The following is a 15,659-nucleotide window of genomic DNA, read 5'->3' as shown; positions in this document are numbered from 1 at the left end:
TTTTTTTTTTTTTTGCCACATCTTCTTTATCCATTCATCTGTCCATGGCACTTAGGTTGCTTCCATGTCCTGGCTATTGTAAATAGAGCTGCAATGAACATTGTGTCATGTAGTTAGTTTTCGTTCTGCTTGATCTTGGGAGAGCAGTTCCTGGGCCCATGGGTTTCTCCACTAGAGTTCTGGGTTCTGGGTTCTGATCCTTAGTCCAGAGGGATGGCGCTGCCCGAGGTCCCTGCCCAGTCCTTCCGCAGGTCTCTGAGGCAGGCCCTTTTGGTTGAGGATGAAGCCCCCTGGCCTGTAGCTGATTACAAATGCTTTGGAGAAACATCAGAGTGAAACAAAGTTACCTGCAGCTGACAAAAGACTTAAAATGGCTGTGGTTAAAGAACTGATGAGAGGGGCTTCCCCTGGTGGTGCAGTAAGAATCCGGCTGCCAGTGCAGGGGACATGGGTTCGAGCCCTGGTCCGGGAAGATCTCACATGCCATGGAGCAGCTAAGCCCGTGCGCCACAACTACTGAGCCTGCATTCTAGAGCTTGCGTGCCACAACTACTGAGCCCGCATGACACAACTACTGAAGCCCGCACGCCTTGAGCCTGTGCTTCGCAACAAGAGAAGCCACTGCAATGAGAAGCCCGTGCACTGCAGCAAAGAGTAGCCCCCGCTCGCCGCAACCAGAGAAAGCTCATGCACAGCAACAAAGACCCAACACACCCAAAACTAAAAACTAAAAAAAAAAAACTGATGAGAGGTCATCACAAAAACACAATTGACAAGGAAATTTGGGTGTTTCTGTAACATACACACCATTTTAAATATTAACTATAATTATGAGTGATAACATTATACCAGAACATATGGAAAGCAAGCAAAATTTCTAAAATATTTATATTAATAGCGTTTACCTGTACAAACATAACATATGGAAAGTTAAGATTCTCTTCTTACTTGACAGTGCTTCCCATGCAGTTTACCATAACAGACAGACCTAATTATTTTTAACATCCCTTCTTTTACAAGGTAAAAGTACAAACCACTGAGATTTTCCAAGGACCCTCTGGGAAATCCCAAAGCCATTTTGAGATCCAGACTTCATTTAGGATTGATTTGGGGAAGACAGAGTTGTCCCAAATGTCAGGAGGTTTGAACACTTGATTAAATAGGATCCCAGCTCACTGCAGAACAAGACTCAGTTATCTCCTTAACCAAGTGACAATACGGGAGCTCACAAGTAGGAACAGGAGGAAACAGGACTGCAGACCTGGGTTTTTGAACAGGGGGGACACTCAGTTCTCCCGAGTGGCAACTAGGGGTACAGGGAATTATTTTAAGACACAGCTTTTTTTCCTAGGAAGATTATTCAAAAGGTAGAGAGAAACCTTTTACAATCTCTTATTAAAAGCAGACCAATAATCCAAGAAATCTCATTTTAACAAAGAGGAAACCAAGCTCTAGTTTTGTATCAGTATGCTATTGATGGTAAAGCTCATTTAAGAAAACTTTGTATACAAATCCATTTAACCTTAGCCAGCTGTAACCTCACAACACAAAATTCCTTTTCCACAAAGCTTCCACCGCTTTCTCTGTCCATTCAGGTTTGTTTCCCTCCTTTTTATTTTACTTGAGGACAAAACGACTCTCCTTCCCTAACAAAAACATATCCTACATTCTCTGCATACTTTTCACATAAGAACATATCCTATTTTCCAACTTTGTGTACCAAGTTGTTTCCCTTTGCTTTGTATCTAGTAGTAGTTTTATTCTCACACATTGATTATAATTTTTAACCATTAGCAACCTTTATTTTACAGAGAAAACTAGGAAGTAGGCAATTGCAAATTGTCTGTCATATCCCAGTATTCTGTAGCAGATTAGCAAATTTTATGAATATAACATCTCGTAATCTGGACGTAGATGCTTTTGACAGTACAAATTGTTTAACTGTGGCAAGAATATGTTTATTAACACACCCAAATGTCTTTAGCTTCTTTGTATCATATAAACATGAGAAGCCAAAAGTATATAAACTTATGCCTAATAATGAATGTTTCAGCACTTTATCTTTTTTAGTTAATTAATTGATTAATTATTTTTGGCTGTGTTTGGTCTTTGTTGCTGTGTGCAGGCTTTCTCTAGTTGCGGCGAGTGGGGGCGACTCTTCGCTGCAGTGCGTGGGCTTCTCATTGTGGTGGCTTCCCTTGTTGCTGAGCACAGGCTCTAGGCGCGCGGGCTTCAGTAGTTGTGGTGCACGGGCTTAGTTGCTGCGCGGCATGTGAGATCTTCCTGGACCAGGGTTTGAACCCATGTCCCCTGCATTGGCAGGCGGATTCTTAACCACTGCACCACCAGGGAAATCCTCAACACTTTATCTTATTTAGAAATTATTTAGATATTCAATGAATATCTGTTATTTAACTTAACTTGGCATAACTCTAAGGTTGCAAGTTACCAAAAAGATTTTGGAAACTGTTTTTAGGCAGACACATTATAAAACACAATTATTGAAATAAAGTTTGTCAGAATAGTGACTAGATTTGATTAAAATCAAACTTATGTGTAAAATCTTAAATGTCTAGTGGATAAAATATTAGCTATTTGACCAGTAAACCAAGTAGAATAAAAATGTATATTTGCACTATGTTTAATGTTGACAACTCTAAAGATACACCTGTTTTATGAAATGAACAATATTAAACTAGTTTTATTTAGCAAAGATTTACCAAATTACAGGAACTTTATTTAGCAAAGATTTACCAAATTACGGGAAAAACAGTTGAGTTGGTTCTTATATTTCGGGAGTTTTAGGAAGATTTAATTTATGTAAGTGCTTGTTCCTCTCGAAGCCAATTAGGATAGAACTCCTTTAAGGAATTTTATAACCTGATTTGGTAATACCATCTGGAGGTAGGGAAATATCATATATATATATAAAAACATACAATCTTACATAAACATACAGACATATGCAAACAGAGATGGTTTTCTTTAAAAAAAATTTTAGCTATGTGTAAGGCATAAATACAATTATATAAAACTCACTAGTTTATATAAGAGTTGGACCTTGTCTTTGCTTCGTTTTATATTTTTATCTGAATCATGTTGTGGCAGGTGGGGCAGGCTGATTACCTGTTCCATATGAGGCCTTAAAGCTTCCCACCAGCATCTGTGGGGACACCTTTAAGACTTTTTCTTCACTGATATATACGTAGGGAGGCGTAGACTAAATGATTCCAATTCACTTTTTTTTCCTTTTCAGCCTCAAGTGATTGCTTTCTGGGGTCCCTGAGTCCCTTGAGAGCCCCCAGTGGGGCAGGGCCCAAGGTTTCAGGGGCTGGGGGGTTTTAGGGGCTGGGGGGAGGGAAAATGCTGGGAACGGACAGAGGGCAGAGGAGGCAGGGGCTGGGGGAGGAGGGAGTGGGAAGGGGAGCCACTCAAGACCACCTTATCCTTAGTAAGGATGCTGTGTCGACCAGGAGGAAGTGGGCAGAGGCAGCCCGAGTGCTGCTCCGTCAGCGGGGCTGCAGGGAGTCCCCAGGGAGGAGCAGAGTGGCCCCCAAGGGCCAGGAGGGACTCCAGCCCAGGAGGTGCCCTGGCCTTCCCCTGCCCCCTGCTTCAGGGGCAGCACCTGTCCTCACTGTGGTCTGCGGACATGTCTGGAGCCAGAATCACAAGGAAGGGAGATGAGCCTGTGGTCCCTGGGCCTCCGCGTCCCACGGGGTGTACACGGGCAGTGCCTGAGCGCACAGCTTTGCGTGTCCCCGGCAGACCCCCAGCTTGGGCAGCCAGCCCCTGGACCCCCTTCACAAGGACCCTGGCCAACCCACCCTTTTGTCCCCAACTGTTGCCTGTGCTCTGAGGCCTGCCTTCTGGGGACGCTGCGCCCCTCAAGCCCTTTCTCCGGGAGGCTGGCCGGCCCTGTGTGGCTCCTGGAGCCCCCACACAAGTGCCATATGGCCCTCCCCCGGCTTCCCCACGAGTGTGGCTGAGGCCCAGGCGCCTGCTGCTCTCCAGACAGGGGGAGGGCCACCCGGGTGCCACAGCACATTCAGCTCTTTGCAGAGGGGCCAGAGGCATTCCCAGTGTCTTGATGGACCTTTCAGACAAGCCTTGGAACCCCGGGACTGAAGATCCCATGGCTCTGGTTGTCCCTGCCCTGAATGCCGGTCCCCACCTGGGTCTGAGGGGGGCCAGGGCCCTGGCCAGTGTCTGCATTGGGCCCTTAGGGGGATTATCTCCAGGAGGATAAGTGGTGATAGGAGGTGAGGGAGGGCATGGTTTGGGGGTTGCAGGGAGAACACTTAAGAACGGGCTTGGGACTTCCCTGGTGGCGCAGTGGTTAAGAAGCCGCCTGTCAATGCAGGGGACATGGGTTCGAGCCCTGGTCCAGGAAGATCCCACATGCCGCAGAGCAACTAAGCCTGTGTGCCATAACTACTGAGCCTGCGCTCTAGAGCCCGCGAGCCACAACTACTGAAGCCCGTGTGCCTAGAGCCCGGGCCCCGCAACAAGAGAAGCCACCCAATGAGAAGCCCGCGCACCACAACGAAGGGTAGCCTCTGCTCACTGCAACTAAAGAAAGCCCGTGAGCAGCAATAAAGACCCAACGCAGCCATAAAAATAAGGGGCTTATAATAAGGAAGGTTTGCAGGGTGGGCTGTTGCTGTAGTGGTTTTGGGAGAGAGGGCCTGCCCCTCACCCAGGTCCACGTGCTGTCTCTGGGGAGATGGATGCAGGGTATGTACATACACTGGAGGTGTCGGAGGAAGCTCAGGACAAGAAGGCCTTCCCCTCCTCCCAGAAGGGGGTGAGTGTGCACTGTGGTCGGGCAGCAGGCTGCCCCCAGGTACCCAGTCTCAGGGGGCAGGTGGCCAGAGGACAGAGAGACTGGGAGCTGGGCTGGTTTTTCTGGATCCTGCTTCCTAGTGAGGAGTGGTGTGTCCCTTTTTCTTTTTGGAATAGGGAGGACCAGAAACAAGGTGGCTTGTTTTCTTGGTTTTCCACTGTTTTTACTGTAGTAAAACATACATAAGTTAAAATTTACCATTTTAACCATTTCTAAGCATACAGTTTGGTGGCATTAAGTGCATTCACATAGTTGTGTAACCATTGCCGCTATTTTCAGCACTTTCACATCATCCCAGGCAGAAGCTCTGTCTCCATTCAGCAGTAATTACCCTCCTCCTCCCCAGCCCCTGGCAACTTCTGTTCTGCTTTCTGTCTCTGTGGATTTGCTTCTTGTAGGTATTTCATATGAGTGGAAACATTCAGTATTTATCCTCTTGTGTCTGGCTTATATCACTGAGCATAATGTCCTCTAGGTCCATCCGTGATGTAGCAGGGTGTCAGCACTTCCTTCCTTGTGGGATATGAATCAGGGCTGAATTCATCTTAATAGCCAAGTGATGCCCCAGTGTGCAGATAGACCGCACTTTGTCCGTTCGTCCGTTTCCATTCGTTCGTCCCTCGGCTGCTGTGACTCACACTGCTCAGAACGTGGGTGGACAAGTGCAGGTTCAAGTCCCTGCTCCTACTTCTCTTGGGTCCACTCCCAGAAGTGGAATTGCTGGGTCATATGGTGACTCTATATTTAACATTTTGAGGAACGACCAGCCTTTTTCCACAGCAGCTGCTCCGTCTTACGTTCCCATCAGCCGTGCACGAGTTTCCGATTTCTCCACATCCCCGCCAACACTCATTATGTTCCCTTTTTCTGGGGAAGTCATCCTAATTGGTGTGAAGTCGTACCTTGTGGCTTTGATCTACATTTCCTTAGTGACTAATGATGTTGGGCACCTTTTTGTGTGCTTATTGGTTGTTGGTGTATCTTTTTTAGAGAAATGTCTATTCATGTCCTTTGCCCATTTTCTAACTGGGTTGTTGTCTTTGAGTTGTAGGAATTATATATATTCAGCATTTTAAACCCTCATCAGATATGTGGTTTGCAAATATTTTCTCCCATCCCCTGGGTTGTCCTTTGCTCTCTAGATAGTGTCCTTAGATGCACAAAGTTTTTAATTTTAATGAAAGTCTATCTGTTTTTCTTTTATTGCCTGTGGTTTTGGTGTCATATCAAAGAATCCATTGCCAAATTCAAGGTCATGAAGATTTACTCCTACGTTTTCTTCTACGAGTTTTATGGTTTTATCTCTTAAAATTAGGTTTTGGATGCATTTTGAGTTAGTTCTGTATATGGTGTGAGGTAAGGGTCCAAGTTCATTCTTTCACAGGTGGAACTCTAGTTGTCCCAGAACCATTTCCTATGGAGTGGTCTTGGCACCTTGTAAAACTATCATTTGATCATAGACGTGAAGGTTTGTTTCCCGCCTCTCAGTTCTGTCCGTTTGTTCTATGTGTCTGTACCACAGTGTGTTAATTACTATAGCTTTGCAGTAAGTTTTGAAATTAGGAAGTGTGAGTTCTCCAACTTTGTTCTCTTCCAAGATTGTTTTGGCTATTGTAGGTCCCTTGAGATTCCATATGACTTTTAGGATGGATTTTTCTATTTCTGCAAAAATGCTATTGGACTTTTTTGGTGAGAGTGGCATTGTATCTGAGGGTCATGCTGGGCACTGTTTACATCCTGACAATGTCAAGTCTCCAGTCCATGGACATGGGATGTCTTTTCATTTATCTGTGTCTCCCTCAACTTCCCCCTTGCTATCATGATGCTCAATGTGTCACCTGTGGAGGCCTCATGAAGGTCCAGCCTCCTCAGCAAAACCGGATCTCCACGGCAGCCTCTCCCAGGACTGCCCCTGTCCTGAGGCGAGAGCCACCAGGAACAGGACACAGCATCCTGCACAGAGCTTTGCCCCTTCCCCTCACTGCGGTCGGGAACCATGTTTGGAAAGTGCACTTTGCAAGCCCCTTAAAACCTTCCATCATGCATGTTTAGGACACACAGAAACAGAGGGTTCGAGGGTGCCCCTCGGTCATCGGCTCCTACCTTCTGGCCAACGGCCCCTTTGTCCTCCTCTTAGGGTAACTGGGGCTCTTTATCTCCACCCCTGGGCCCAGAGCCAAGCAGGGTGTTGGGATCCTAGGGTTCCAAGGCCACTGCTGGGTATACCAAGTGACCTCACTGTGGCTCTTTGGAAGGGGAGAGCAGAAGACACTTGGGTACGAAGACCTGAAACAAGAGGGGCCCTCCATGTTTTGTTTCCCCACAGAGGGTTCTCCACGGCCCTGAAGCGCTTCCTCCAAGTGTGGCTTCCTTCAGTGGCTTTATTCTTTTTATTTTTTTAAATAAATTTATTTATTTTTGGCCACGTTGGGTCTTCGTTGCTGGGCGTGGGCTTCTCATTGCAGTGGCTTCTCTTGTTGCGGAGCACGGGCTCTAGGCACATGGGGTTCAGTAGCTGTGGCACATGGGCTCAGTAGTTGTGGCTTGCGGGCTCTAGAGCACAGGCTCAGTAGTTGTGGTGCACAGGCTTAGTTGCTCCGCAGCATGTGGGATCTTCCCAGACCAGGGCACGAACCTGTGTCCCCTCCATTGGTCGGCAGATTCTTAGCCACTGAGCCACCAGAGAAGTCCCCGGAATATTCCTTCTTATTTTTGATATTTATGTGTAACATTTATTAGTTTTTTTCATCAACCCAGAGAATAAATCAAAATGATCCAACATCTCACCACCGCTAGTGAAGATAGTCATGATACATAAAGCAACACAGGTGTGGTTAGGGGCTCCTAAGCCCGCAGAAAGGAGCACAGTGAGCAGTTCTGGTCACTTCAGGCCACTCGGCCCCTCCTTGTTGAGTCCTGTCACCTGTCCCTGGAAGAAAGCGCTGTGCCTTAACCCACGGCGCCTCCCCTGTGATTCCCCCACCTGCCTCCTGGGTGGTGGTGCGTCCTGCCCCATGGGGCATGTGCCTCCTTAGCCTGCAGGGCAGTGCCAGGACCAGGGAAACCAGGGAGGCTGTCCCTGGTGTCCGGACTGGGGGACGCTCCAGGCTTTGTCTCACTGCCTCTCTGCTCTCACTTGAGGGCCAGGCCGGCCTCCGGGAGGGGCCCACGTGCCAGGACTCTGGTCACCTTCTGGTTATGGTTCCTGCCTAAATTACCTACAGGCAGGAGAACCCCGCACAAATTCCATCTGCTTTGCTGCTGAGCTCAGAGGAGGGGCGTGGGGGGCAGAGCCGTCTGAGGAGCCAGGTCTGGTCAGTGGCCTGGGAGCAGAGCAGGGCGTGGGCCCCACCTGGGTCTTTGTGTGTGCAGACTCTGACCTGCTGACCACGTGCCCACTGTGCCTGGTGTAAATAGGCCATGTGGCCTGAGACCACTCAGACATCTGGGTGTCCGTGCTCCCCTATTCATCCCTGCTCTGCCCACCAGGCCCCCTCCTCGTGGTCCAGGGCGTTGGGGTTTGGAGCCCTGAGCTGTCCTCGAGGGGTCTCCCCTCCAAGATCCTTGGCCTGCCCGCTTTCCCATGTGCCTTTCCCAATGGGAGCTTCTCGGGGAGCGGGGTCCTGTGTGGCCCCTTCCTGTGCATGACCCTTGCATGACTGCAAGCCCCGATGGAAGCTTCCCACCTTCCTCTGTCTTTCATCCTTTTCCATTTTAAGGTCTCTGCTCTGTGCCAGCTCAGCCTAGCTGTGTCTCAGGGGCCCCGGGCCCCTCATCTGACTGGGACCCCAGCTACCTGCCCAAAGGGTCACTTGCCAGGGGGAGGCCTGTCTCGCTCCCACTGTGGTGTGGGTGGCAGGGTGGCCTTCCTCCTCAAAGGGGAAGAGGGGACAGACTGGCCCTGTGTGGTTGTCCCCTACGGGAAGAGCCAATGGGCTGTGCCCTGTGTGCCTGACTTGGGGGCTCCCTGTGTCCTTCTCTGGAAACTCACAGGGCCACACGAGCTCCTGGACTGTCCCGAGTGTGAGTGCCCAAGGGGGCTGTGCATGAGGCTGGCTTTCCCTGTGCTGTGTAAACAAGCCTCAGGCCAGCTGTGTCCCTTGTCAGGGCTGTCTGGGAAGCCAGGGGGGCTGGGGGAAGCCAGACACACCCACTCCCGACCCCGGGACGCAGCCCCAGCAGGAAGTGGTTTGCAGGTGGGCAGGGCTGTGGCTGTGCTCACCTGGAGCTGGCCACCAGGCATGTGGCTGGCCTCTTGAACCTTGTACCCCCATCAGCACAGGGGGGTGGCGGGGGTTGGCAGTGGCAGCACCCCCAGACTGAGAGCGTGGGTCAGCCAGGAGGGCAGGTTACTAACACCGTGGTGACCATGTGCTCCCAGGAGTCCTGCCGGGTAGAACCCCGCCCATTGCCCCATCACAGATGCTGGAGGCCCCACCCCTGCTGCTGGCAGCTGGCGCCCTTGGCCTGGTGCTGCTGGCGCTGCTGTGGCTGCTGCAGGCCTTGCGACTCTGGGGCCTGTTCATCATTGGCTGGAACGAGCTTGTCCTGCACCCCGTCCGCAACCTCCTCATGGGCAACAGCAAGGAGCAGCGCATTCTGCGCCATGTGCTGCAGCACGCTGTGGCCGGGGACCCGCAGAGCGTGCTGGACGCCATCGACGCCTACTGCTCGCAGAAGGAGTGGGCTATGAACGTGGGCGACAAGAAAGGTGGGCAGTGCGACCGGCACAGGTGAGGGTCAGGGGCTGTGCAGAGCCCCAACGCCCATGTCGCTGTCCCCACGGGAGGGTGGGACATTTGATAAACCCCCCCTCCAGGAGGTGCTGTTCAGGGGGCCCCTTGCCATCGCCAGTCAGAGGCAACAGCAGAGTCTCCACGTGGGCCCTGCACTCGCAGGCCGTCAGGCAGAGCCAGGTGTCAGCACAGGGTGGGCAGTGGGTCCCTGGCTGTCCTGGCTGGGCCTGACGGTGTATGGAGACTCTTGGACTCTGCCAGGCACAGGCATCAGGCCCCCCGGGCTGCCTCCTGACCTTTGGACTCCAGCCTGGGGCACAGGCAAGTGCCACCCTACACCCCCTGGAGTCAGGCCCTGGGGACAGACATGACAGCCACTGTCCAGCCCCCTTGGACCTTCTGACAGTGTCCAGCTCAAGGGAGCCAGGGAGGCTCTGAGCGCAGCCTGGGGGCAGAGTGGGGGCTGGACAGTGGTTGTCACGTCTGTCACGTCTGGGGGCTTCCACAGAGGGCAGCTCTGGGTTAGGACGAGTTGGGGGCAGGGAGGAATGGTGGAAAAGAGAGGGAGCAACGTGTACAAAAGCAGAGGCCTGAGGGGCCAGGCACTGGGAGGGGCTGCTGCTCAGTCAGGAAGGAGATGGGCCAGGACTGGGGTGGGTCACCCCCTGCCTGCTCACCCCACTCCCCTCCGTAGGCCAGATCGTGGACGCCGTGTTGAGGGAGCAGCGTCCCTCGGTGCTGCTGGAGCTGGGTGCCTACTGTGGCTACTCGGCCGTGCGAATGGCCCGCCTGCTGCTGCCCGGCGCCCGGCTGCTCACCATTGAGCTCAACCCTGACTACGCCGCCATCACCCAGCAGATGGTGGACTTCGCAGGCCTGCAGGACAGGGTGCGGCACCATTCCTAGGGTGACAGATGTGGACACAGGTTCCAGGGGCCAGGAGGGCAGGAAGGGCCTGGGCCACACCTTGGCGGCTCAAGGCCACATTTACCCAGCCGGCCCACAGCCCCGGTCCACAGAGTAGGAGACTCCAAGGCCCCCAGAGGGAGGGGCAGAGCAGGAACCTGTCTCCCAGAAGCCACTTGGACTCAGGGGTCCGGGTGGGGGTCTGTTGTTCCAGGTGACCGTTGTCGTCGGGGCATCCGAGGACATCATCCCCCAACTGAAGAAGAAATATGACGTGGACACTGTGGACATGGTCTTCCTCGATCACTGGAAGGACCGGTACCTGCCAGACATGCTCCTCCTGGAGGTGAGTGTCTACTTAAAAAAAATTGCACAATGTGAGAGTAGCAAGTTAAGTTTTATTTGGGGCTACATGAGAGCTGCAGCCTGGGAGACGGGACCCCCGATAGCTCTGAGAAACTGTTCCAAAGAGGTAGGGGGGAAGGTCAGTATATATGTGATTTTGGTGAAGGGGGAGTACATGCAATCGAGTGCATATTTTTTTGCCAAATGTTTCTGCTAGTCACGAGAAGCAGTCATCACCATGAAGGATTTTAGTGTTTTTCTAGATACAAGGAGATACAAGAATTGGGCTCATAAAATCTTCTCCTGAAAATATCTATCTGAAGACCTGTTCTGCCAGTTTTTCCCAGAGCACAGAGTGCCTTATTTTAGCTCTCTGCCTGAACTCCTTCCAGGGGGTGTTGACAGTCAGCAGCTGCAGCAGTAAATGACTTAATCCTTGTAGAGGTAGATGGCAAGTGCCAATGGAAAATGCCAATTCATAGTTGACAGGAGCCTCGTGCCCGCCTGGCCGGAACGGGCCCTGCCGAGGGCGGCCCTGGGGGCCCGGGAGGCTTGGGCCAGCCTGCCTGCATTTAGGACATGGAGGGGAGTGCGGGGCTCTGGGTGGGGTGGAGACTGGAGGAAGGGGGATCCCTGCGCAGGGCAGCCTGTGCCAGGGTGGCTGGGAGGGGTGAACACCTGGGGCTGCAAGGGCTTGGGCTGGGGAGGCAAGAGGGAGGCAGCCTAGTGGCCACGTGGCTCTCCTGACTGGGTGGCAGGTGCTGGCCAGGGAAAGACGCGTCTCCTGCCCGCCTTCCTCCCCAGACTCCTTGTTGTACGCCCCCTGCGCCCCCGCCCCACCCGTGCCCACCCCCAGGCTGTCCAGCCTCAGTGCCAGCTGCTCCTTCGGCACCACGTGGTAGCCAGGGGGCTGCCTCGCGCCCAGGTGAGTGGAGCTCAGTATTGATGACCACCACCTTGTCCCTCCCGGGCGGTCAAGGGGACACAGCAGCTTGGGACGCTGTGCCCCACCACGGCCTCCAGTTTCGGCAGCCACATGGGGCTGACCGTTTTCAGTCCCCTGCTCGCCCACCTCAGTTCCCCCACAGGCCGGGCATCACCCGGCACAGGGGGACTGTGGACGTGGGGGGCACGGCTGCTTGAGCCATAGCTGGGGCCGGGCAGGACCTTGCACCAGTGGTGTTGGCGTGGGTGTGGTGGGCCTGGTGCCTGGACGTGGCGAGAAGGAACCAGCCCTGGCTGGGCGTGTGTGAGAGGGTGCAGGATGGTCTGGGACTGGGCAGGGTGGGGACAGTGGGCCAGGGCTGTGTGTGGAGGGCTTGACCACACAGGCAGGGTACGGAGGAGGGCTTCAGGCAGGTGAGGGCAGGCTAGACCTGTCTTCCGGAGAGATCCTGTTGGCTGTGTGGAGTGGGGAGGGGTGGCGGTGCAGGGGACCCAGACCAGGAGCTGCACGGGGACCTGTGCTGGCTGAGACGGGTGGCAGTGGGGGGCTGGCACAGAGGCCCTCGAGCCAGAGCGGGGGCGGCTGCAGGGAGCACATCTGGGCAACTGAGCAGCTGGGCCTGCGTCACCGGGAGGGGAGGTTTCAGCAGCTTTGGGGTGTGTGATAATTACGGGGCCTGCATTGATAGAAAAGCAGCAAATATTGCCCTTAGTAACTAAGAAACTGATAGTTTTCTCAGTGCCACTTGTTCAAAGCTGGTAATTATCTCAAAAGAAGAAAAGTTGTGGATTGGGAACGTGCACTCTGAAGCCCTGCAGCTGGGCTCTTCTTGGGCCTGGCTGCTCCCCCTGGGTTGGGGTGAGGGGCTGGCAGGGAAGGTGGCCGTTCAGACCAGGAGCTGCTTCGAGGCGGCCCTGGTCCCCCATTGCTCGGGCCTCTCCACAGGCTGCTTGAGTGTCCTCCCAGCAGGGCAGCTGGCTTCCCCCAGAGCCAGAGACAGACAGAAGCCACACAGTGGCCAGAGTCTCAGCCCAGCCCACACCCTGGGCGGAAGGAGGGAGGGTCAGGGAACAGTGGACCCGGCTCTGGTCCTCTGAATGCCGTTCCCTCCCTGCTGCCAGCACACAGTCTTACTCAGACGTGGGCTTCTGGCCAGAACTCTCCAGGGCTCTGTCCCCAGGCGGGCGGCCCGGCTTTTGCATCCCTCCTCTGTAACTTGTGGGTTTAGTGCCTGACTTGTTGAGCCCACCTTGTCCACCTGCGTCCTTCAGAATGAGCTCCAGGTCGCCTTGGGCGTTTCCTGCCCAGATCTGAGATGCCCTCCTGGGGCTGGGCAGGGCGGGGGTGGGGGGGGCGCCTGCTCCCAGGCTGCCCTTTCTCATCAAGATTGCTGGGAAGTTCCTTTTCTTTTTCTAAGAGAAACGCTCCATGATTCAATAGAGGTACTTTGTTCAAATTCTGGCTCATGGGTTGTCCCAGCCTCACTGATCTCACAGCTGTGTTTTCCACTCTGGCCTGAGGGACCTTGGCCTCCCCCTCAGCCCACGGGCCGGAAGGGAGGCAGCCACCACCAGGGAGACTGGAGGGCTGCACAGTGGACCTTGCATTCCTAAGTCACCAGGGGGTGCCCGTCTGTCCCTGTGGTCCGGCTGGCAACTGGCAACTGAAGACACGCCTGGGGCCCTTGCTTGATTTTGCTTTCTGTGTTTGGGATTGCTTTTTTTTTTTCTCACTTTTATTTAATGATCATGTAAAGAAAACTCTGAGCTACCAGCAGAACTGGGCTGTCCCTTCACCCCCTCCCCCAGACAAACATTTCCTCTTGAGGTATTTCCTCTTTTGATTTTTGATGTAATCTAAGCATCTCCTCCCCCAGCTTAGAGAGACTGCAGAGGGACCCAGGAGGTCCAGCCGCTCCTCCCTCTGCAGAGCCCAGGCCCGGAACACTGGCCAGCTGCCCAGGGCCCAGGCGCTGGTGGAAATGGGGTGCCTCAGAGTGGACCCAAGGGCCAGGCTTGTGGGTGGGTGGGGAGGTGTGCCCCATCTCTGCACCCCAACAGTCACCCTGGTCAGGCCAGATTGAACCTCCAGTGACCGCTGACAGCAGCCCACACACTGGGCACCAGGCATCTGACCTGGAGGAGCCCCGTGTTCCTGGCACGCGGTGACCAAGGGACCCACTGGCCTTAGTCACCACTGTGGCTTTCCTAATCCTGGCCCCGTCACCTCCTCCACTCACACTTCCAGCTAGTGCTTAGTAAGCACCTGCTGTACTGAGGATGCAGGAGGAGCAAGGAGACCCCGGCCCAGCACAGCCCTTTCCTGCAGTGGCTGCTGCCAGTGAGGAGCTGGCGCAGGGCTGACCCAAGGTTAGGCCACCCTCACCTCCTCCAACCGTCCGTCTGTCCCTGCAGGAGTGTGGCCTGCTGCGGAAGGGGACAGTGTTGCTGGCCGACAACGTCATCTGTCCGGGGACACCAGAGTTCCTGGAGTACGTGCGTGGGAACAGCCGCTTCGAGTGCACGCACTTCAGCTCGTTCCTTGAGTACTCACAGGTGGTGGATGGCCTGGAGAAGGTCGTCTACAAGGGCCCAGGCAGCCCTGCACAGCCTTGACCGCCCACCCTGCCCCAGCTCCCTGGCCAAGCTGGATTCTGAAGGGTGTGGTGGCCCTACTCCTAGCTGCCCCGTGTCTGCAATGTGTGCATGTCTTCAGTGCAACACCCTCAAGGCCTGGGAGGCCCAGGCCTGCCCGCGCTGGCCCCTGCATGTGGGGTCCACCCCAAGCGCGACCAGCTCACCTTGCAAAATCACTACAGTAAATCTGGAAAAGTATCTGACTGTAAAGGCCAGCTCAGGCAGGTGGTGTCCATGACAGTGTCACACCCCCACCCCCAGCATTCGTCAGTCTTCTGATTCAGGAAGTCAGAAGTCAGGGAACTGGGGCTGTGCACTCACACAGCCTGCCCTTGAGGTCTGCCGTCACCAGGTGGCAGCAATGCCTCAGTGATGGCACCATAACCAACAACTCACCCCACACTTCGGACTCCTGAGTTCTTTCACTTCCTTTTTAAGAATGAAATGCCACTTCTTTACTAAAATCATCTGTTAACAATCTTATATACCAATATCATGTTTAAAAGATAGTAAAATAGAAATTAAAGATCTAAATATTTAGGTAAGAGATGAACTGAGTGCTTCTTTTCAGCCACTGTGATGATGCTGCTTTCCCCTGGTGTCCTCCAGCTTTGTACCAAACACAAGCTGCTCCCCTTGACCAGATGCTAACACTGCAGACTGGCCGCAGCAGTGCCGGAGGTCGGCCTTGCTCAGTACTGCTCCCGTGGCCAGGCCGAGGGCACCTGTTACAGCCCCATGGGGATGTCTGCAGGCTGGGGTGAGCCCCACCTGGGAAACCGGAACAAGGCAGTCAGCCAGCCTGCAGGTCCATCTCTGACCAAGCAGGTGCTGGGGAAGGTGGACACGGCCCTACAGCAGTGCCAGATGTGGTCTGTCCAGTGCCCAGCCTTTTGGGGCCCGTGTGTGGCACCGTCCCCAGTCCCACTCGGCCTTGTTTGGGGAAGAGAGAGTAGATTCAGACCAGCTGCAGCACTTCTGCATGTGCCCAGCTGGCAAGGGATGAAGCAGAGTTGGTTTGCATCCACCTAAATCCACAGGTACCCCCAGCTCTGACCTGGTGCTCCAGCCCCAAGGCCCCCAAGTGGTTGGACCTCTGGCCACCTCGGAGGCTCCCTTGGGCCCCAGCAGAGGGTGGGGTCCTAGACCCCAGGATCACCCCTCCTGGTTGAGGCCCACCTGTGCCCAAGACCAGCCACTGGCCAGGACTCCACCCCAGGCCTCAGGACCCAGCTAACCACCCAGGA

At 53.9% G+C, this 15,659-nt stretch overlaps 1 protein-coding gene across 1 annotated transcript; it reads left to right on the top strand.

The window, feature by feature from the left end:
* Positions 1-7,490: 7,490 nt before the first annotated feature.
* On the top strand, positions 7,491-14,959 carry COMT (catechol-O-methyltransferase). Its single transcript, XM_024763905.1, has 4 exons — positions 7,491-9,554; positions 10,274-10,467; positions 10,700-10,831; positions 14,191-14,959. Exons 1-4 carry the CDS (start codon positions 9,266-9,268, stop codon positions 14,389-14,391), a joined length of 816 nt encoding a protein of 271 aa, XP_024619673.1. The 5' UTR covers positions 7,491-9,265; the 3' UTR covers positions 14,392-14,959.
* The last annotated feature ends 700 nt before the right edge of the window (positions 14,960-15,659 follow it).

The sequence above is a fragment of the Neophocaena asiaeorientalis genome, unplaced genomic scaffold, assembly GCF_003031525.2.
Source record: "Neophocaena asiaeorientalis asiaeorientalis breed wild unplaced genomic scaffold, Neophocaena_asiaeorientalis_V1.1 scaffold110, whole genome shotgun sequence".
Lineage (NCBI taxonomy): Eukaryota > Metazoa > Chordata > Mammalia > Artiodactyla > Phocoenidae > Neophocaena > Neophocaena asiaeorientalis.
This window is presented reverse-complemented; position numbering and strand designations above follow the sequence as displayed.